Genomic DNA, 23,025 nt, shown 5'->3' with positions numbered 1-23,025 from the left:
AGTGAGAAGAGCTGTCAACCTTCCAGAAAAAGTGAAACAGAGCTAAAACCTGAATAGTGAGGAGAAGCCATTTAAGTGAGGACTTCTGGGAATGGCCATCCTGTGTTTTGAGAAAACAAGACGTACAAAGGCCCAAGACCCCAATGAGACTAGTGTGCTCAAGGACCAAAATTCAGGTCATTGTGCCTGGAGTCTGGGTTCCACACAGAAACTGGAATAGGAGATGACCTGTCAGAGAGGGCAGGGGTCAGAACAGATAAAGCCTTGTGAGCCATGATCAAAGATGTGCACATTTTATTCCAGGAACCATAGGATACTGCAGGAAGGCTGTAAGTAAGGGAGGGGTGACGTCTGATTTACATTCGAAAAGTGCATCCTACAGGGCTAGCCTGTAATGGAGGGGAAAGAGGGAGAACAAAACCATCACAGGAGTCCTGAGGAGAGACTGGCAGTTTAGACTAGTGAGTGACAGTGGAGCTGAAGAGAAGTAGACAGAGTTAGGATCTATTTTGATGGTAGAAACAGTAAGACTTGCTCATGGTTGTTCGTGATGGAGGAAAATAAAGAAAAGGTAGGATTCAAGAATGACTTTTAGGCTGGAGAATGTGGGTGAATGGCCACACCTTTTATGGAGATGTGGGATTCTGGTGAAGGGATGTGTTGACAAAGTTCAATTTCAGTTATTTAATTAGAGATGCCTTTAATATCCAAGTGGAGATGCCCAGTAGAGATTTAAGCACGTGAGTTGACAGCACAGGCAAGGAAAACAGTCAAGGTTTATCTTGGTTCCATCTCCCCTTTGGCATCACCTTTCTTTTTGAAACTTTGCTCTCTAACTGCCAGTGCCTTAAGATGATGTTTGTGTTACCCAGGGATCAGAACGATGACATTTCGGTCTTCTAAGTAAGGAGCATTTCCTGCTCTGGATTTATTCCTCCCTCTCTGTGTCTTTTCTCTTAACTTCCTTGCTTTATCACAATCTCATAGATCTCTGTTCTATTCTTTCCAAGGTGAGAATTAATTATTAGACATGTGACCAGTTTCTAGGGACTATTTTAGCGGAAACAGAGGTTATGTTTTATAAACACAAGTGTTTTTCAGAGAGAAAGAAAGTTCTAATAGAATTTTAGGTGTTTGGGCTTGTCAGCTAACATAGTCTCTGCATTCATACCATGTATACAAAAGACAGTGGAAGTACAATCCTATTTAATAACAATTACACATACACAGAATGATTAAATGTTTCTTCCATCTCACGCCAAGATCTTTTCTGTATTGCAGATATGTTTTAGACATCATCATTTTACTTATATTTCTTAAAGATTTTTAAATAAATTCTGACCAGCAAAGATTTTCATTAATCAAGTGAGAAAGATTTAGAGACTGTGGGAAGTATGCTATGTAGACAAATACGGCCCATTCTTAAATTCCTATACAGTGAATTCCTTCATGTTTAATAAAATGTTCATTTGTATCCAACTTCATAAGTACAGGTACTAGGAATTTGTAATTAGATATTCTGTTTGAAGTATATGGAGAAAATATTGGGTAAAGTGTATTTTCATTTGAAGTTTCTTTCATCTCATCCTACTTCTTCATGACTGAACCATTCTGAAGGCTTTAGATTGGGAGTTATAGACTTCTATGACTTTTTAACCTCCCATAATAGAAAAAAATAATATTTGTTACTGTTTTTTTAAAAGATTTTTAAAATTTATTTATTTGACAGAGACCACAAGTAGGCAGAAAGGCAAGCAGAGAGAGAAGGGGAAGCAGGCTCCCTGCTGAGCAGAGAGCCCAATGCAGGGCTCGATTCCAGGACCCTGAGATCTCAGGACCCTGAGATCTCAGGACCTGAGCCAAAGGCAGAGGCTTAACCCACTGGGCTACTCAGGTGCCCCAATATTTGTTATTGTTAATTCTCCCTCATCTATGACCTTGAAGAATATCAGATTAATTTATAATTCACTTTAAACAACAGGATTGTTTTTTCCTAACCTGAAAAATAGTAGTGTTGCTTTAAAAATGATAATACAATTTATGCTCATTGTAAAAATTGAGGAAGTAGTGAAACTATAAAGAAGAAAATTTAAAAATCTCTCTTAATTTTAACACTGAGAGGGAAGTACTATAATGTTAACATCTTTATGAAATCAGTTTTTTGTGGGGTCAAATCTCACTTGTTCTCAGATCTGGACATTGCCTTCGGCCATAGCTAATCACTATAAGGAGCCCTACTTTTGATTCTCTGCCACTTCCTGTAGAGTTTAATAGTGTTTCTTTCCATTTTATGATTGAACAGAGGGCTGCTATACATAGAGAACATCAGAGAGTGGGTGAAAACTGTATTTTAGATTTTTTTCAACACTGAAATAAATTACAAGTTCAAAGGAGTCTAAAATATGTGAATTATGAGGCTTCAGAGACACTCCAGATTGTATCTAGAACTAGTGCTCTCAGGGGCTAGTGTAAAGAGGACTCTGCAAGCAGCAAATTTCCTTTGGCACCTTTGGGTAATTTGGAATGACTTTAGTTTGACTCTCAGTGACTTTTACTTAGTAACATTAAAGAAATTGATTTTTAGATTGAACATTTTGTTAATTTGGTATATTTCTACTCTTACCTATCCATGGATATTTAGATGACTTTCATTAGTGTGAAGAAAAGTAGACAATGGGAAATAAAGGATTAATTACACTTAATTTTAACTAAACTTTGAGTTCTTCATATATAGGTTAGTATTAATTTATTGGATGAATTTGCCATTTACAGCATTGAAATACATACAATGTGTATGAAATGGAGAGAAGGTAGAAAATATCCCAATGATAATTTTTAGCCCTATAATATATATACATATATATTATATGTATTTCATACACATATATTATATACATTTCATATATATATGAATTATTTGGCAAGTAAGGATAAAAAATTTTTTCTTAATGGGAATATTGCTGAATAAGCAATGGATGGAATTTCTCATAGGAAATTACACTCCATTCAAAAATATTCAAGCATGGGTATCTTACACATAACAAGCTGTCATTATATCTCTCCGGTATCAGACCAGTAATCCAATATGGCATCTTTTATAATAGAAACTTTGGCAAGACCCAGAGAAATTATTCTGTGTCACATTAAGTGTGCTCATGTAGTATAAAAAAGAAGCATAGTCTATAAGAGCTGATATATTTTATAATGTATTGTTTTTAAAATAGAGGACGTTTTCTTCAAAATTATAATTCAGCAAGTGAAATCATTTTTGTCTTTGAAAGTAGAGCAAGAGTTACTGAAAGGAAAAGATAGTAATTATAAGGATTTGTATCCATTATAAACTTAGGCTAAGAAAAAAATCAGTTTTTCTGTAAACATAACTAAATTTATTTCAGTGTATTATTTTAAGACTGTATTTATTATATATTAACAATATTAATAATATTTAAGTTTATTTTTTATCACAGAACCTTTCATGAGATATATTTTCAATTTTTAATTTGATTATGAATTATTAAAAATAATTATATTTAGTTTTATGAAATATTAAAGAATTCTGTCAAAATTAAGTGTGTCTTTATCTGTTTCATTTGCTAGGTCACTCATTCATTTTGCAAACAGTTATAGAGTGCCCTAGTGGCAATAAACTTGAAAGAAACCTGTGACCTCTACATGAGGATGGGTATTGGTTGCTGTTATTAACTCACTTCCTCTGGTGTTTTTTGCTTTGTTTTGTTTTGTTTTGTTTGTTTTTTGTGAGTGCGTCTGTGTGTGTTTTAAAATTTTATTTATTTATTTGACAGAGTGAGCATAAGCAGGGGTTAGTGGCAGAGGGAGAGAGAGAAGCTCCTGCTGAGCAGGGAGCCTGATGCAGGGCTCAAACCTAGGACCCTGGGATTATGACCTGAGCAGAAGGCAGACACCAAACCTACTGAGCTATCCAGTCACCCCTGGGTTTTTGTTTTTTTTTGTTTCATTTTCGTTTTTGTTTGTTTTTAATAAAAGTCTTAGGAGGAAAGTGAAATTTTCTTAGATGCATATTTCTATCCAAGATGGAAAAATCAAAGCTAGACTGAGAGGGCCATGTGTTTTTTTGTTTTGTATATATATTTTTAGGTAGTATATATCTGAATTCAGTCCACTAATTGATTCATTTAATAATATTTATTGAGCACCCGCCTTGTGCAGGCACTGTTCTAGATGCTGGGAACAAGAAGGTGAGTAGGATAGACAAAGAACCTCAGAAAGTTTACATTCCAATTCCCTGGGTGGGCCCTATAGGCCTGTGGTTGTGACCTTTGGTTTATATCAATGAGGAAAGGATATCTTCAGTGTTAAAGACTTCAGAAGGATTGAGGGGAATGGGAATTGAGAAGAGGCCAGTGGATTAACTGAATGGAAATGCTTTTAGAATGCAAGACAGTTAAGGACTAAGTGAGTAGTAACAATGAGGATATTAAGATATTCATGTAAGAAGGTTGGTGGATAGATGAGAGGGTGATACAGTGATATAGCAAGGTTGGAGGAAGTTTTATCTATTTTGTAGCAGGGGGAAGATATGCATATGTTTATAAACCAAGATCAAAGGGGCATTGGAGAGGGAGAGGTTGAAGATTTGAAAGGACTTTTAACCTTCTAAAATGCAAAATTGACTGTAGAAAAGGGAGTTGGAACAAGAGAAAGAGATTACAATAGATTCTTTGAAGACAAAAAGCAGTTGGAAGATGTTAGAACCTATGTACTGCTGGGCTGGGGTTTCTAGTGAGATGTGGGTCAGTTGACTTCAGTGGACACCTGAGAGATTTATCTCTAGGGGGAACCAGCCTCTGCAGAAGTTGGTAAGGGATGTGTGTGTGGGTGTAGTGTACCTAGTGTACCTCCTTTTTCCTCATACAACCAGACAGAAGGTGAGAGGTTTATTAGACTTATTATTGAGAGAAATTTAGCCAGAGAGCCTCCAGGTGGAAGGTAAGCAGGATAGTGAAGGCAGGAAAGAGGCACGGCACCAAAAACACAGGGATGAAGCAAAATTCTGTACCGAACTACGGCCTGCATCCAGATGAATACTCTTCCAAGTGGGACATAGAAAGATTCTTCTTTGGAGAAACTGAGTGTCCCTAGAGAACTAATCTTTCTACATTCACATGTGAGGGACTGTCAGTGAAATCCGCTAGCTGATCATGCTATGCCGTGAAGTTGTTCATCAGCACTGTGCGGACATACATAAAGCTTGCAATCAAAGTTCTGTGCTTCATCCTTAATGACATGTGGATTATCAAAAACCATCAGAAAGTGGAGTGTAGCTCCCAGCATGGAAGAAAGAGGCCAAACTGTCAAACAGGGAAACGAACCTGGATGAAATGATGTTCAAGGATGCAGGAAAAACATTTAAAAACCCATGTCACTGATTATTTCAGGGATTTAAAATACCGTGTTCAGGATATTTTTAAAAAGAGAACAAAAGAGGATCCTGGTAATAAGAAAAAAAAAAAAAACAAAAATTGGTGTTGAATAGATGGATTGGAAAATAAATGAGGGAAATACTCCAGAAAGTAGAATAGTAGACTAGATCATTAGGATAAGGTGTTAAGTGGTTGTCTAAGAAACAAGTTCCTAAAAGAGATAAGAGAAGATTGTGTAGAAAAAAAATAATAAAAACTTACAAAAATTTTTTTCAGTAATGTGCAGCTCATATTTGAAGATGTGTTCAATATAATGAATGGAAGAATTCCAGGAAATAGTTCTGTCGAATTCCAAAACATGTGAAATAAAGATATGATCCTAAGAGCATGAAGGTGGGAGAGTGGGGTAAAGGAGGCAGGAAATTAGAAGAAAAATGGAGACACAAGTTACTGCAGGTGGGGGTGGAGTGGGGGTCTGCTGTGTGGGTTGAGGTTTCCTTTTTAAAAAGAGTTTGGATGCAACTAACTAGTTCAAAATGTCATTTGGAAGTTTATGTTTTGGCATCACCTCTCAACTATACCTATGCTCACCTTCAGGTTTATAGGTGGTCCCAAAAAGAAATGGCAGACATCAAAGCCACATTATTTGTTACCTATCTGTCTATTTATTTGGATACACAGGAGGGTTTTTGTTTGTTTGTTTATTTTTTAAAGTAAGCTCTATACCCAGCATGTGACTCAAAACCCCAAGATCGAGACTCCCATGCTTCACCAACTGAGCCAGCCAGGTGCCCCCACAGGAGTTTCTATTATACTATTTTTATGTGGTTCAAAAATTACATAATAAAATTTTTTTGAAATTGTATAGATAATAAAGGGGAACATAAGATATATTTTAGCACATATAGGGGCTTGAGGCTGTTTTATTTAGTCATTCACTCTGTCGTCTGGTATGGAGAATATGGTCAGTTTAATAACATAAAACAAAATGGAAAAAACCATCACTCTTACTGATCAAGGTAAAACTTCCACCCTGGTTTCTTGACTGCCCATCAAGCTATTTTATACATACACAGTCTTATACTTTTCCAATGAGGATTTATTATTAGTTCACCCGTGATTCACGATCTCAGGGTGGGGATCACCATGTACCCACTTTGCCCTTCACCACCCTGGGAGAAGGATGGAAGACAAAGAGGTAGGTGGAGCCAGTTCCGTCTTCTCAGGAGATGAGCCTTCTGCCCTGTGGTCATCCCAGGCTGACATTTGGGCTGTGGGGCAGAAGGACTTCTAAACACGCCAGGACCATTCACACATGGAGATATCACCTCCTTCAGCGGTAGAAGTCCAGGTAGTTCTACTAGCAGTTCCTGGTCTGGTTGTGATTGGGCTGTGTTACTGTCCAAAGTAACAATCTGGTAGTTCTTGATTTTGGACTTGATGTCTTCCGCCATGGTGCTGACTCCTATAGACACCCCTGAGGCACCTCGCAGCTCAGCAAAGATGCCAGAATCAGATCGGACGTGGAATTAACCTTTCGTTTGCTTTTTAATGAATAACGTTACTTAAGGCAGTACAGTAATGGTCATTATGAAATTTAGTTTAATAATGGTGACTTTATAGAGAAAATTCCATTTTAGAGATTTTGTTTTATTGTAGTGGGAAAAAAATATTTTGTTACAAAGAACTTCATACCTAGATTTTTTTTCCTCACCATCTTCAGCGTTCTCACAATAATTCTTTATTTTTCTTCCCCAGTAAGATATTTCCCAAAGGCCTTCCTGATGAGTACGCCATAGCAGCTATGTTTCGAGTACGAAGAAGCACCAAAAAGGAACGATGGTTTCTGTGGCAGGTTTTAAACCAGCAGAATATACCACAGGTAAGGACACAAAGAGTTGTGCTGATGAGTTTTCTCTTACATGGTTATGCCAACTGAATCTTGGCATGGTGTGCACAAATCTGGAAGCAGATCTAGTATCTGAATATTCTTCCTTTTAGAGGAATCATCAACAGGGAAATGCAAGTGTTCTCATCATTAGGATGATCTTGCTGAGATCTGTAATATGATTCATATCTTCTCTAAAGACACTCAAATGACCCTTCTTTCATAACTGCTTCATTGACACTAATAACTTCTCTATCTCCTATCATTTCTGAAATGTATCATTTTTAGATAACTCATTCATTGTTTCATTTGAAAGTCTGGAGTAAGTAAAGAGGTGGGATAAAATATTGATTCCATCAATAAAAAGCTATTGAACACATGCTATATTCTAGTTAGTGACGACGAGATTTTTAAAAGAGTAATTCCTTTCTCAGGGAGAAAGACCTTTCTCAGGTCTTAAAAGGACAGCATCTAGGAGAACAATATACTATAGCATAGCCATGGTGTGACAGGTGCAGTGGTAGAGGTAGGCTCAGAGCTGAGTGGGGACTATGGGAACATTGATAAGACAGCTTCCTAAAATGGGGCACAGGGAGAAGGAACCTAGGAATACTTGTGTGAGTGATGACACTTGGGCAAAAAGATGAGTTTGTAAAGACTCCAGGTTGGTGGGGGGAGATGAAACTCAGTATTACTTATTGGCACCTTACATTTGGGTTTATTTCTATACCTATCCATTGAGATGTTTTTTGTTTCACTGGTCTTTTAATCTATTAATATAGTCACAATTTTATGATGGAAACATGAACTGAACTAAAAGTATATCCTTTATGAAAAGGCATTTTTCTCTACACCATGCAAATCATCACAAAGTTTCAAGAAGTCAATCTCAGTTTCTATGCTAAGAGAAATGATCCTATTCTTATTCTTTTTAAATTAAGTAACATTTAATTCTTGAATTACTCATACAGAATTATATATATACTTAGATATACATATATATATCCTCAGATGTTCTCTCAAGAAAGGAACATATTACATTCACCAGAATGCCCCATATTTAAAACATTTTCATACCTAGATATTTGCTGTTCTTTTGTATTAACAAATCTGGTGTCATCTAAAACATTTTACTAAGTGCCTCAATTATACCAACACGCATCTCTAACTTTTAATTTGTGCGCTTTAGTAATTTTGAACCCTAGTTTTGAAACATTTAATGCTAATTTGCATTTTTGCAGGTTTCTATGGTAGTTGATGGTGGAAAGAAGGTGGTGGAATTTATGTTCCGAGCTCCTGAGGGAGATGTGTTGAATTACATTTTTAAAAATCGAGAACTCCGTCCTTTGTTTGATCGTCAGTGGCATAAACTTGGCATTGGTATTCAATCCCGGGACATTTCACTCTATATGGATTGTAATTTAATTGCAAGCCGGCATATAGATGAAAAGGACACTGTGGACCTTCGTGGAAAGACTGTAATTGCAGCACGAGCTTCCGATGGCAAGCCTGTGGACGTGAGTTGTGACGTTGGTTATGAAAGAGAACTAGTAAAGTTTCTAAATTAGATACCTTATTAAAACCTTCTTTATTTAATTACTGTGTAATACATTCCCTTCTCAACACTGTTTAAATTAGCCATCAGATGTGTGAAGGCATAGCTATGTATTTCCAACTGTATTTTCACATATATTATCTTCTCTCTATTTTCACCCATTTTCTTCAGCCTGTGAATTTTAAAGAACTAGGTCATGCCTTAAAAAATAAGATTATTACAATTAAATTCTAGTAAAAAGGAACCATGTGATATAAAAAGTCAGCTTGAATAAGCTTATATGTTTTGAATAGAAAAGACTGGGAAAAGATGAACTTTAGATTAAATGGTCCCAGATTACCTGATGTTTCTACTCAAGAACAATAGGCAGTTTACTCATCCTTAGAATAGCAATAGTTTTGTATTGCAGACTATTTCTCAGAAGCCTATAATGGTTTTTCAATGTTCTGCTGGACTGAAACATAACTACTAATTGTGTCCGTAAGTCATTTGGATGAGAGCAAATGGCTAGCAATACCCTTTCAGATAAAAATCTCCTTTAAAAATCATATCTAGTGTTCAAGTGTTAATAGATTTATTAATTTCCCTAGAGAAGAAGGTGATCCTAAAAAAAATTCCTAAAAAAGTGAGATATCTCTGAATTTCATGACTTCTGACTTTCCTATGGGTAGAATGATGAGAAAACCCATAAAAATAACCTAAAAATTACCTGAATACAGGTCACTAACAGAAATTGCTAATGCAAAAAAAAAAAAAAAAAAAAAGAGAGAGAAAGAAAGAAAGAAATTGCTAACGCACATAACAGTTTAATTTTTTTTCCAAAGTTCAATTCTGTAAAAATACATATTTGGGCAGTGTATTTTTTCCAAATGTCCCTGTGGAAGCAATCATGATAGATAGATGATTAATAGATGGATAAAGATAGTATATGTGTAAATATATATTCAATAAAATATGTTTAAACTGTTCTCTTTTAGAAACAGTGAACAAATCAGTGAGAATGCCATAACTAGAGCTCAGTGATGATCAGCAAAATAGGCCAGAGTAGGAAAAACCAATCACAGAAGCAAGACATCATGGCATGGTGGAGAGTAAGCTGATTTGGGGATCAGACAGATGCGCTGTAAATCCTAGCTCATCTACTTAACTGTAATGATCTGCTAATTTATCTTGTTAGCTGTTAATTAATCTACGTCTCAGTATCCTCAGTTGAAAAATTGTGTTGTTAGAGTTACTTAGTTAAAATTATATAGAGTATGTGCAGTAGTATCTAGTATGTAGTTAGTTCCCTGTATTATTCAGGTCTAGACACTCCACTGAACCCGGGCCTAAGAGAATGGAAAAAAAAAATGCTGCTTCTCTTTCTCTCAGACATCTTGAAGACTAATGAAAGAATCAAAGTCTGTATTAGTAAATGGTGGCTTCCAATGATAATAACAGTATTAATTGTAACACAGTAATACTAGACAGACCTTTCAGAAAATTCTCTCCAAATGTAGGGTGGGAAGTGGAGACCAGCAGTTAGAACATCAGAGATGTATTTTCAGCAGCAGGTGGAGTATAGACAGATAGGGAGTAAATTCAGGGAATTCCAGCAACAGTACAAGAGAGTGGCACCTGCTGCAATACTAAAGTTAGGGACTAGAGTTTGGGATTGGAACCTCTTATAAAACTAGTGAGAGCAAAGTGAGCTCTGTTTCTAAGACTTAAAGAACTAAGCACATACTGAAATAAATTCAGAACATTTGCAGGGAGATAGCAATGAGAGAGAAATAAGTTATTGCAAGTGCAGGGTCCAGGCTCAGAGCTTGTCCTCTGAACATTGAGTGCTGTGTTCTGTGTTTCATTAACTTCTCACCCAAGAAAAGAATTGAGCCCAGAACATGGGGCTGAAAAAATACCAGGTGTGTCCTCTAAAAAGGCACAATGTAAAAATTATAATATTACAGTGGTTTCATAGTTTAGTGTGGCATCTTACTTCATTTGAGGATAAAATTAAGGCCATACCCAAAATGAGGAGGCAGAGGAATATGTTCGAAATGAAAAAAAAAAAAAAAGGCTAAAAATGTCAGTAAGAGACCTAAATGAAATGGAAGACAAGTAATATGCCTGATAACGAATTTGAAGTAATGGTGATAAAGATTCTCACTGGACTTGAGAAAGGAGTGGAAAGCCTCAGTTAGACTCTTTAGAAAGAGATAGAAAACATAAAAAAGAACCAATCAGAGATGAAGAACTCCATAACTTAAATTAAAAATACACTAGATGGAATAAATTGTAGACAAGAGGAAGCACAGTAAAGGATCAGTGACCTAGAGGACAGAGTAATGGAAAGCAATCAAACTGAACAGGAGAGAGAAAAAATAATAATAACAAATTAAAACAGGCTTAAGAAACTCAGTAACATCATCAAGCATAATGGTATTCACATCATAGGGACCCCAGAAAGGGAGCAAGAGAAAAGAGGACAGGAGATTTATTTGAATAAATAACAGCTGAAAATTTCCTGAATCTGGGGAAGGAAACACAAATCCAGATCAAGGAGACACAGAGAGCCTCATGCAAAATTAACCCAAAGAGGTCAACCCCAAGGCACATAGTAATTAAAATGGCAAAAAGTAGTAATAAGGAGAGAATTTCAAAAAGGAGCAAGAAAAACCAGTTGAATACAAGGGAAACCCCATATGGTTGTTAGCTGATTTTTCAGCAGAAACTTTGCAGGCTAGAAGAGAGTGGCATGACATATATATTCAAAGTGTGGAAAGAAAAAAAACCTGCAGCCAAGAATACACTATCCAGCAAGAAGGAGAATAGAAGGAGAGATAGAGTTTCCTAAACAAACAAAAGTTAAAGGGATTCATGACTATAAAACCAGACCTATGAGAGTAGAGTAGAAAAGAATTGAGTAGAAAGGAAAGACCAAAAGTAAGAGTAGGAAAAGTGGAAAATGCAAGAGCAATAAAATCAATTATATCTATGAAAATCAGTCAAGGAATTCACAAAACAAAAGGATGTAAAGTATAACACCATATACCTAAAATGTGACAGGGAAAGAGTGAAGAATGGGTTCAAACATAAACGACCATCAACTGAATATAGACTGCTATATGCATAATATGTTATATACAAACCTAATAGTGACCACAAATCAAAACCCACAAATCAAAAACCACTAATAGATATGCAAAAAATAAAGAAAAAGGAATCCATGTATATCACTAATGAAAGCCAGCAAATTGAGAGAGAATAAAGTGAGAGAAGAAAGGAACAGAGAAGATGTACATAAACAACCATAAAACAAGTAACAAAATGGCAATAAGTACATACCTATTAATAATTATTTTGAATGTAGGTGGACTAAATGCTCCAATTGAAAGACATAGGATGATGGAATGGATTAAAAAAAAAAAACAAAACCAATCTGTATGCTCCCTATAAGAAACTCATTTCAAATCTAAACCATGTGCAGATTGAAAGATAAAAAAACATTTATCATGCAAACAGAACTTAAAAGAAAGATAGCAATATTTATATCAGACAAATTAGACTTTTAAAACAAAGATAATAAGAGACACAGAAAGATACTATATAATCATAATAAGAACAATCAAACGAGATACAACAATTGTAAATATTTATGCACCCAATATGGGAGATCCCAAATACATAAAGCAGCTTATCACAAACATAAAGAAAGTAATTGGTAGTAATACAATAATAATAAGGAACATGAACACCCCACTTACATCAATGAATAGATCATCCAAACAGAAAATTAACAAGGAAATGGACTTTGAATAACACATTGGACCTCATAAATCTAACAGATATATTCAGAACATTCCTTCCTAAAACAGCAGAATGCATTCTTTTCAAGTGCACATGTAACATTCTCCAAAATAGATCACACATTAGGCCACAAAACAAGTCTCAACAAATTAAAAAAGATCAAAGTCATGCTGTGCATCTTTTCTGATCACAATGCTATGAAACTAGAAATGAACCACAAGAAAAAATGTGGAAAAACACAAATACATGAAAGTTAACATGCTTCTGAAAAATGAATGGGTCAACCAAGAAATCAAAAAGGAAATTAAAAAATACATGGAGACAAATGAAAATGAAAACACAACAGTCCAGAATCTTTGCGATGCAGCAAAATGGTTCTAAGAGGGAAGTTTATAGCAGTGCAGGCTAATCTCAAGAAGCAAAAAAAAATTTCAAATAAACAACCTAACCTTACACCTAAAGGAGCTAGATGAAGAACAAACAAAACCCAATAGCCACAAAAGGAAAAAAAATAATAAATATTAGAGCAGAAATACATGAAATAGAAACTAAAAACACAATAGAACAGATCAATGAAGCCAGGAGCTGTTTCTTGGAAAAAGATAACAGAATTGATAAACCTCTAGCCAGACTCATTAAAAAAGAGAGAGAGAGAGGAGAGAGAGGACTCAATTAAACAAAATCAAATGAAAGAGGAAAAATGAAAACTGACACCACAAAAAGAACAAATGATTGTAAGAGAATATTATTAAGCCATATGTTGGACAACCTGGAAGAAATCAATAAATTCCTAGAAATCTATCACTCCCCAAACTGAAGTAGGAATAGAAAATTTGAATAAACCTCCTACCAGCAATGAAATTGAATCAGTAATCAGGAAACTCCCAAAAAACGAAAGTCCAGGACTGCACTGCTTCACAGGTGAATTCAAATAAGCATTTAAAGAGTTATTAGTCTGTCTTCTCTAACTATAGGAAAAAACAGAAGAGGAAAGAAATCTTCCTAATTGATTCTATGAGGCCAGCATTACCCTAAAGCCAAAATCAGATAACGACACTATAAAAAAAGAGATCAAGGTAATGCTAACCTCATAGAATGAGTTCGGGAGTTTTCCTCCCATTTCTATTCTATTTCTATTTTTTTAAACAACTTCAGTAGAATAGGTATTATTTCTTCTTTATATGTTTGGTAGAATTCCCCTGGAAAGCCCTTTGGCCCTGGACTCTTGTTTTGGGGGAGGTTTTTGATCACTGTTTGAATTTTTCTGCTGGTTATTGATCTGGTCAGATTTCTACATCTTCTTGTTTCAGTCCTGGTAGTTTATAAGTTTCCAGAAATGGACCTTCAACTCTTTGGTCCACTAATCTTTGACAAAACAGGAAAGAATATTCAATGGAAAAAAGACAGTCTCTTCAATATGGTGCTGAGAAAATTGGACAGCCACAACCAGAAGAATAAAAATGGACTTCTCTTACACTCTACACAAAGATAAACACAAAATGAATGAAAGACCTAAATATGAGATAGGAATCTATCAAAATCATAAAGGGGAACATGGGCAGTAACCTCTTCCACCTCAGCTGCAGCAATTTCTTGGAAGACACATCTCTAAAGGCCAGGGAAACAAAAGCAAAAATGAACTACTGGGACCTCAAGATAAAAAGTTTCTGCATGGCAAAGGAAACAGTCAACAAAATTGAGAGGCAACCTATGGAATGGGAGAAGATATTTGCAAATGACATATCAGATAAAGGGCTAGTATCCCAAATCTATAAAGAGCTTACCAAACTCAACACCCAAAGAACAAATAATCTAATCAAGAAATGGGAAGAAGACATGAACAGACATTTCTGCAAAGAAGACATCCAATTGGCCAACAGACACATGAAAAAAATGCTCCACATGAATTGCCATCAGGGCAATACACATCAAAACCATAATGAAATACCACCTTATGCCAGCTAGAATGGCTAAGATTAACAAGACAGAGAACAAAAAATGTTGTTGAGAATGTGAAGAAAGGGGAACCCTCTTACACTGTTGGTAGGAATACAAGCTGGTACAGCCACTGTGGAAAACAATATGGAGGTTCCCCAAGAAGTTAAAAATAGAGCTACCCTATGACCCAGCAATTGCACTACTGGGTATTTACCCAAAGATACAGATGTAGTGAGAAGAAGGGGCATGCACATCCCAATGTTAATAGCAGCAATGTCCATAATAGCCAAACTGTAGAAGGAACTGAGATGTCCTTCAACAGGTGAATGGATAAAGAAGAGTGTAAGATATACAATGGAATGTTACCCAGCCATTAGAAAGGATGAATACCTACCATTTACATCAACATGGATGGAACTGGAGAGTATTATGCTAAGTGAAATAAGTCAATCAGAGAAAGACAATTATCATATGGTTTCACTCGTAGGCAGAATATAAGGCATAGCACAGAGGATCATGGGGGAAGGGAGGGAAAACTGAATGGTAAGAAATCAGAGAAGGAGCCAAACCATGAAAAACTCTTGACTCCAGGAAACAAATGAGGGTTGCAGAAGGGGAGAAGGGTGGGGGGGTGAAGTAACTGGGTGATGGGCATTAAGGAGGCAGGTGAAGTGATGAGTATTGTGTGTTATATGCAATTAATGAATCATTGAACACTACATAAAAAACTAATGATGTACTATTTGTTGCCTGATTGAATTTAAATAAATTAAAAAGAGAACTATAGACCAATATCTCTGATGAACTTAGGTAGAAAAATACTCAAAATCATTTCCACATTCCCACAATTCCCACAATCAAGTGGGATTTATTCCCAGCATGCAAAGGTGGTTCAATATTTGCAAATCAATCAATGTGATATATTACATCAACAAGAGAAAGGGTAAAAAGCATATGATCATTTAATATAAGCAGAAAAAACATTTGACAAAGTACCACATCCGTTCACGATTAAAAGCCCTCAACAGGGGCGCCTGGGTGGCTCAGTGGTTAAAGCCTCTGCCTTCGGCTCAGGTCATGATCCCAGAGTCCTGGGATCGAGCCCCGCATCGGGCTCTCTGCTCAGTGCAGAACCTGCTTCTCTCTCTCTCTCTCTCTGCCTGCTTCTCTGCCTACTTGCGTTCTCTGTCAAATAAATAAATAAAATCTTTAAAAAAAAAAAAGCCCTCAACAAAGTAGGATTAGAAGGAACATACCTCAACATAATAAGGCCATGTGTGAAAAACCAACCTTGTACATGTACTTAATGGTGAAAAACAGAGCTTTTCCCTAATCTCAGGAGCAACACAAAGCAGTCTACTCTCACCACTCTAATCAACATAGTTCTGGAAGTCCTAGCTACAACAATCAGACAACAAAAAAGAATAAAAAGAATCAAATTGGCAAGGAAGAAATAAAACTTTCACTATTTGCAGATGACATGATAGTATATATAGAAAACCCCAAAGACTCCACCAAAAATCTACTAGAATTATAAATGAATTCAGTATGGTCACAGGATACAAAATCAACCTATAGAAATCCATTGCATTTCTGTATATTAATAATGAAGTGGCCAACAGAGAAATTAAGAAAACAATCCCATTTACAATTGCCTCAAAAATAATAAAATGCCTAGGAATCAACTTAACCAAGGAGTTGAAAGACCCGAACTCTGAAAACTGTAAAACACTGATGAAAGAAATTGAAGATGACCCAAACAAATGGAAAGATATTCCATGCTCATGGATTGGGAGAACACATATTTTTAAAACTTCCATACTACCTAAAGCAATCTGCAGATTTAATGGAATCCCTATCAAGATACAACAGCATTCTTCACAGCACTAGAACAAATATTCCTAAAATCTGTACAGAAACACAAAAGTCCCTGAATACCCAAAGCAATCTCGAAAAAGAAGAACAAAACTGTAGGATATCACAATCCCAGATTTCAAGATATACTGAAAAGCTGTAGTAATCAAAACAGTTTGGTACTGGCAGAAAAATAGACACTTAGATAAAGAGAATAGAGTAAAAAGCCCAGAAACAAACCCACAATTATATGGTCAATTAATCTTCAACAAAGGGGCAAAAATATGCAATGGGAAAAAGTATCTTCAACAAATGGTGTTGGGAAAACTGGACAGGCACATGCAAAACAATGAAACTGAACTTCTTTCTTAAACCATTCATAAAAATAAACTAAAAGTGGATTAGGTCCTAAATGTGGGATGTGAAAGAATAAAAATCCTAAAAGAGAGCACAGGCGGTAATGTCTTCTTCCATACCAAGATAGGTCTTCTGAGGCAAGTGAAACAGAAGCAAAAATAAATTATTGGGTTTTTGTAAAAACAAAACAAAAAAACAAAACAAAACAAAAAAACACTTCTGTATAGCAAAGGAAACCATCAACAAAACTCAAAGGCAACCTATTGAATGCGAGTAGATATTTGCAAGTGATGTATCTGATAAAGGATTAGTATCCAAAATATATAAAGAACTTACCAAACTCAACACCCAAAAAATAAATAATCCAATTTAAAAATGGGCAGAAGATGTGAACAGACATTTCTCCAAAGAAGACATACAGAGGGCCTACAGACACATGGAAAGAGTCTCAACATCACTCATCATCAAGGAAATGAAATCAAAACCACAATGAGATATCACTTCACAGCTGTCAGAATCACTAAAGAACACAAGAAACCACATGTATTGGCAAGGATCCCAAGAAAAAAGAAACCTTGTACACTGTGGCAGAAACGCAAACTCATGCAGCCCCTGAGGAAAACAGTATGGAGTTTCCTTAAAAATTAAGAAAATTTTCTTTAAAGTATTTCCTTAAAAAAAAATATATATATATATATATATAAAATATATATATGTATATCCTTATATTTTTCCTAAAAATATATATTTATATATTTATTACTCAGCCATAAAAAAGAATGAAATCTTGGCATTCACTACAATATGGTTGGTTCTAGAGAGTATAACGCTAAGTGAAATAAGTCAGTCAGAGGAAGACAAATACCATATGGCTTCACACATATGTAAAATTTAAGAAACAAAACAAACAAAGAAGAAAAGAGACAGACTAACAAACGAACTCTTAACTAAAGAGAAGAAACTGAAAGTTACCAGAGGGGAGGTGGGTGTAACTATACTAGATTTTAAATTTAAAAAAAAAAATAAATAAAGACAAAAATTAAAAAATTAAAGTGATATTATGATGCAGCTTATTTATGAGATAGTGTTTGAGTTAAACAAATAAAATACATATTTTATTCTGTAAAGATTCTTGGTCCTGCTAAAAATTTAAGTGGACTAATTTTTCATCATCTCTGCGGAAGCTCTATAATTCATAAGATCTGTTGTAATGTGAAAACGTTTTATTTACGCTGGGTGGATGTTATTAAAAAAAAATCCTAATAATTGGGTTTTATTTTTTTATACTACCTAGTTACTTTTGTGAAAAAGAAATAGGTGAAAAAAGATACAAAGGATTTTTTAAAACAAATTCCGTGTAACAAGGGCCAGTATAGACTTAGCCCTAAACTTTGTCCTCGTAAAGCACAGTGTCAGTGAAGGATTCCAAAGTAACTAATGAATAAGAAAGCATCATTAAACTAGGTTTGTAGTTTCAATGTCATGGTACTTGATTAATTGCTAATCCATCAAAAATTGATCATCTATCTTTAGTTAACTAAAATAACTCCTATATCAGGATACCTGGGTGGCTCAGTCTGTTAAGCATCTGCCTTTGGCTCAGGTCATGATCCCAAGGTCCTGGGATAAAGTCCCGCATTGGGCCTCGTTGGTCAGTGGGGAACCTGCTTCCCCCTCTGTCTGCCACTCCCCCTGCTTGTGCTCTCTCCTCACTCTCTGACAAATAAATAAATAAATAAAATATTTTAAAAAAAAATTCATAAAAGGGTCTAGTATAGTGAATGGTACATAATCAGATTTTAATATTTATTGGCTAAATTGATAACAATCATGATGTTATATTAGTTTTAGTTAAGAAGAATATTAATTAATTGGAATCCCCATTCTTGATTCTGTATAATGGGTATGTTACTGCATGGTCTTTCATTTGACTATGTAAGATAGTGTATTTAAATTTTATAAACAAAAATTAATTTCAATACCTTGCAAAAATTAGAGAAAATAAAAAAGTTTCATTTTATCTCAGAATTTTGCATTGGCTGTAAATGGTAGGCTGCTCATGAATTCAGAAGATGTCTGTATTTCTTAACACTTTCTATGAGCTGAATTCATTCTGTTCATCTCAGTGCACTATAGAGTAATAGTTACAGCCTTTCCCCCCTACCTTTTTTGCTTTTTTTTTTGTTTTGGGTAGAGTTTCAGAACTCACTGAAGATATCCGCTTCTCATTATGGTAGGATTAATTATTGTAATATTAACAGCTGGATCTTTCTATAGACCATACTTATTGACATCAAAGTAATACATAATCTAGCTCTGTAAACTGGGAGACAGAGAAAGAGGTGGAAAGGGGCAGAGAGACATGTAGGCAGTGGGAGGAGAGGATAGAGAGAAGAGGTTGCTCCTGACCTACATAATATGTGACATCATTGTATGATTATTAATTAAATTATTAAATTTACAACCACAAAATAACTTAAAATAGCTGATTTATACATCTATCATATTGGCATCTTTTCAGTAGCCTGTAATAATTATTTTTCACATGGTTGCTTGATCTTGCATTTAAAGGCATGATTGCACATTTTTTGAACTACTTTTTATTTCATGTCCAATGCCAAAAATTATGAATTTGATAAGCAGATAGAAGGAACTGATTATTTTTGTAAAAAGATTGCGAGTATTGCTCAGGGTTATCCCAATGTAGTATAACATCCATAGATCTTAGACAGAATCCGTGAAATATAGATGAAAACTAAGTACTTTTTTTTTTTTCTTATTGAGAAGTAAGCATCTGTTTCAGTGTCTCAAATAAGAGCTCTGGAACTACTGAGAAAGCCTTTTCCATCGTGTGTTCATACCTTCGACTTTACTTTTTCTCCACAATTTCTTACTTTGAAATATTTCTCATTTTGTGGGCATACTTTCTTGTAATGCATAACAATGTCTCTCTTAAAGTAAGTACTTCTTTTTTGTATGAAATCGTAGCAAAGATTTGCAGTTGCTTTCATTACCTGATTTCCTCTAAAAGATCTATCTCAATAATTGAATCCATGTCTCTTTCTCAAATGATCCATAAAATTATGAATCCTAAATTAAATAAAAGCATTAAAAATATCTACCAGTAACTTATTTGTATAGCTCCTTTTATCTTTCCTGTTAAATTACCACAATTCTTAAGTGCCTAAGTGTGACTTTCAAGAAAACTAATGATGTGTCTTATTACTACTTTTTTAATAGATTGAGATTCACCAGTTTAAAATCTACTGTAACTCAAACTTCATAGCACAAGAAACATGTTGCGAAATATCAGACACCAAGGTAAGTTAGTTTTCTTGGCTTGGGAAGAATATAGAATGCCAGTTGCCTGGTGCATAAAGTGCAAATATAAGGCAGCACTGAATATCTTCTGTTGAAGCCTGGTGAGTAATTTGTTCCAAGTAAGAGACCACTCTTAGTGCTCTCACATAGTTTTTTTACACAGTTTAAATCCCAGTGTTTTGTCTTGAACTTTGGGAATGATATGTCCTCACTTTGGACTCAACATAAATAAGAGATAATTTATGACTTTTTCCATAAACTATGTTCTGACAGTAGCATCATCATTTTCCAGTTGCAGAGATTTTTAAATCTGTGATCATACCCTTATTCTGGATGTCATATATCCAGATATCATATCCATTCTGGATACCTTTATTTTGTGATAGATTTTTTTTTTTTAAAAGACTTCCTTTGTTTGAGAGAGAGAGAGAGAGAGAGAGCATGTGAGCGTATGCAGAGGGGAGGGGCTGAGCAGGAACCCTAATGCAGGGCATGATCCCAGGACTCTGAGAGATCATTACCCGAGCAGAAGTCAGATGTTTAACCGACAGAGCCACCCAGGCACCCTGTGATAGAGTTTTCGTCTTCATTTTCCCTGTTATTCACCTGGTCTACCTTTATCTCATGCCTGTATTGTTGCATTATCACATCAACTGCCTTCCCTTTCTCTAGACCTTTTTCTTTCCAGTGTAACCAGAATAAGTCTCTGAATCATTGCTTTGTATATGCATTTATTTTCTCACATTAAACATTAATTATTCAAAAACATTGATCTTCTAGACATTGTGCTGAAGAACAAGGCATTAACAGATGTGAATAAGACATATTCCCTGCCCTCTGTTTATCTTTTTCTCAAACCTTTGGTCATTCCCTGTTGGCAACAAAGCATAAACTCAGTTACTTAGCCTCTCATTCTTAAAATTCCCAACCTAACTGTACAACGTTACTTTCTTATACCAGTCTTCCATTTAAAAAAAAAGAAAAAGAAAAATTCAGTGCTTTTTCTATCTTTCATTATAATGGTCATGTGTGCTATCTTACATTATTAGACATAGTTGTATTTGTTTTTAATTTATTCAATCTCATTTTAAACTCACTGAGGGGAGTTATATTTTCTTTTTTTATTCCTAGTGCTTTGTAGAAGATAGTCAAAATATTGTTTCTTGACTTGTTGACTTATCAACTATTGAAGGAGGTAGATGGGGCAAAAATGTATTTAAATGGGATTAATTCAATAAAGTCTTATGGAAAGAACATATGAAAAGTAAAAGAAAATGGTGAAAATGTTTCTCTTTGTATCTTAGATTTCCTAGAAGTTCTATACTTATCGTCCAAAATTACATGAAAATTTTATCGATAGTTTAGTGATTCAAAAATATTTTTAACTTCTGTCACTCACTGTTGAGTAGTAGAATAATAATGTGACTGATTCAAAGCACAGCTAAGTTTTTCAAAATTATTTGTTTTGCTTATGTAACTTGGTTTTATAAAGCATATCTCCAACCCAGTTTATGGCTCTCATTCCAAGTAAAATGAAAGCCAGCCAAATATCTTTCTATAAATATCTAAAAAGAAAATTTATAATGTCAATCTACAGACAAAATACCTAGACTTCCCGGAGCCACATATTTAAATTTTGAAGATGTTCATTCTCCAAAAGTTTACTTTTTTAAATTAATTATTCCTTTAGGATGTAAGAGCCCTTAAAATAATAATTTTTCCTGGTTGAAAAGTAACATAGTGTTTTGATATATCTAAATACTGTATTTTTGACCAATAGTTTTTACTCTATATAATCACATAGTAGAGATTTTTCAATTCACATTATGAGAAAATTGTTTAAGGAAGTATGAGTGATAGATTTGATGGAGTGGTTTGACTGTAAAAAGCAATTACATAACTTCAGAAAGTATGGAAGAAAATTAATCGCATCTTAAAAATATTATTTAGGAGTTAAAGTGTATAAAATAAGGTAGGAATTCATCTTTGACTATAGGATAAAACAATAAAAACCTGCTTATTTTCCTGCTAATAATTATCTGAAGGGACATCACCATTTTTTAAGGAGTAGCAAAAAATAGAAACATGCTACATTTTACAAGTGGGAGTGTATAGTTTGGAAGGTAAATAACTATACGAAAGCCATTTAAGTGCATCTGTTGTAATTCTGACAATTTTTTTTTCCTGAAAAATGTGTTGAATTCAGAAAATTTTAATGTGCTTGCTTAAAATTTTAACTTTATCCTGGAATTTCAAATTAGACTTTTTTTGGTTATTGATATGTTACAGCATGGTCAAGGGTGAAATTTATTCAAGGTCATCTTTAAATATAGTTCTTTTCTTCTACTGATTAGATTTTCTGTTTCTGTAAAGTTTCATGACCACAGACATAGACAGAAGGAGAAAATCAGCAACGTTTGTTGAAAATAAATGAGAAATGTGATTAAAATTTGTAGGACCAATTAACTAAATATGCATCAAATCAAAACCAGAGGTTTTATGAAGGGAAGAGTCCTTACTTGTACATTTTTATGTTCCCTTCAGGCACTTTTTGGAGAGTGTGGAAAGTTTAGTGAATCCTGAGACATACTTTTAAAGTCATTTAAACTCCCAATTTAATATAGTAAATTAGTTATCCAGACCAAAATTATGAACTCAAACTGGGTCTTGGTCACCTAAGTGGTAACTGGTAGAGCAGGAAGTTGCTGGAAAATCATACCAAATCATACAAGATAAATGGACTATTCTGGTGTTAATCGTGTTTCATTCTAATACGACTTTTAGACTTATGGACTTGGAAACTTATTAAGATAACAGAATAGCTAATTATTAAATCTGGAGAGAATGAATCTGATAGACCTCAGGGTGGACACAGGAAACTAGTCCCAGTGTTTCTGGGTGTCATTTTTCTTACAGTTTTT

The 23,025-nt window shown here is 34.8% G+C and overlaps 1 protein-coding gene and 1 pseudogene across 6 annotated transcripts in view; one reads left to right on the top strand and one right to left on the bottom strand.

Moving 5' to 3' along the window:
• The window catches only part of COL19A1 (collagen type XIX alpha 1 chain), a 312,492-nt gene that overhangs the window by 34,982 nt on the left and 254,485 nt on the right, over positions 1 to 23,025 (top strand). For all 6 annotated transcript variants that reach the window (XM_032864437.1, XM_032864441.1, XM_032864440.1 and 3 more), the window contains exons 5-7: positions 7,161 to 7,284; positions 8,532 to 8,807; positions 20,024 to 20,104. In XM_032864437.1, the coding sequence (XP_032720328.1) occupies positions 7,161 to 7,284; positions 8,532 to 8,807; positions 20,024 to 20,104 (481 nt within the window). The remainder of the gene's footprint in view (positions 1 to 7,160; positions 7,285 to 8,531; positions 8,808 to 20,023; positions 20,105 to 23,025) is intronic.
• On the bottom strand, positions 6,567 to 6,856 carry LOC116871711 (annotated as a pseudogene).

Source organism: Lontra canadensis, unplaced genomic scaffold (assembly GCF_010015895.1).
Source record: "Lontra canadensis isolate GAN:19392208 unplaced genomic scaffold, GSC_riverotter_1.0 scaffold27, whole genome shotgun sequence".
Lineage (NCBI taxonomy): Eukaryota > Metazoa > Chordata > Mammalia > Carnivora > Mustelidae > Lontra > Lontra canadensis.
Note: the sequence above shows the minus strand (reverse complement) of the source record. Positions and strands in the feature narration are given on the sequence as shown.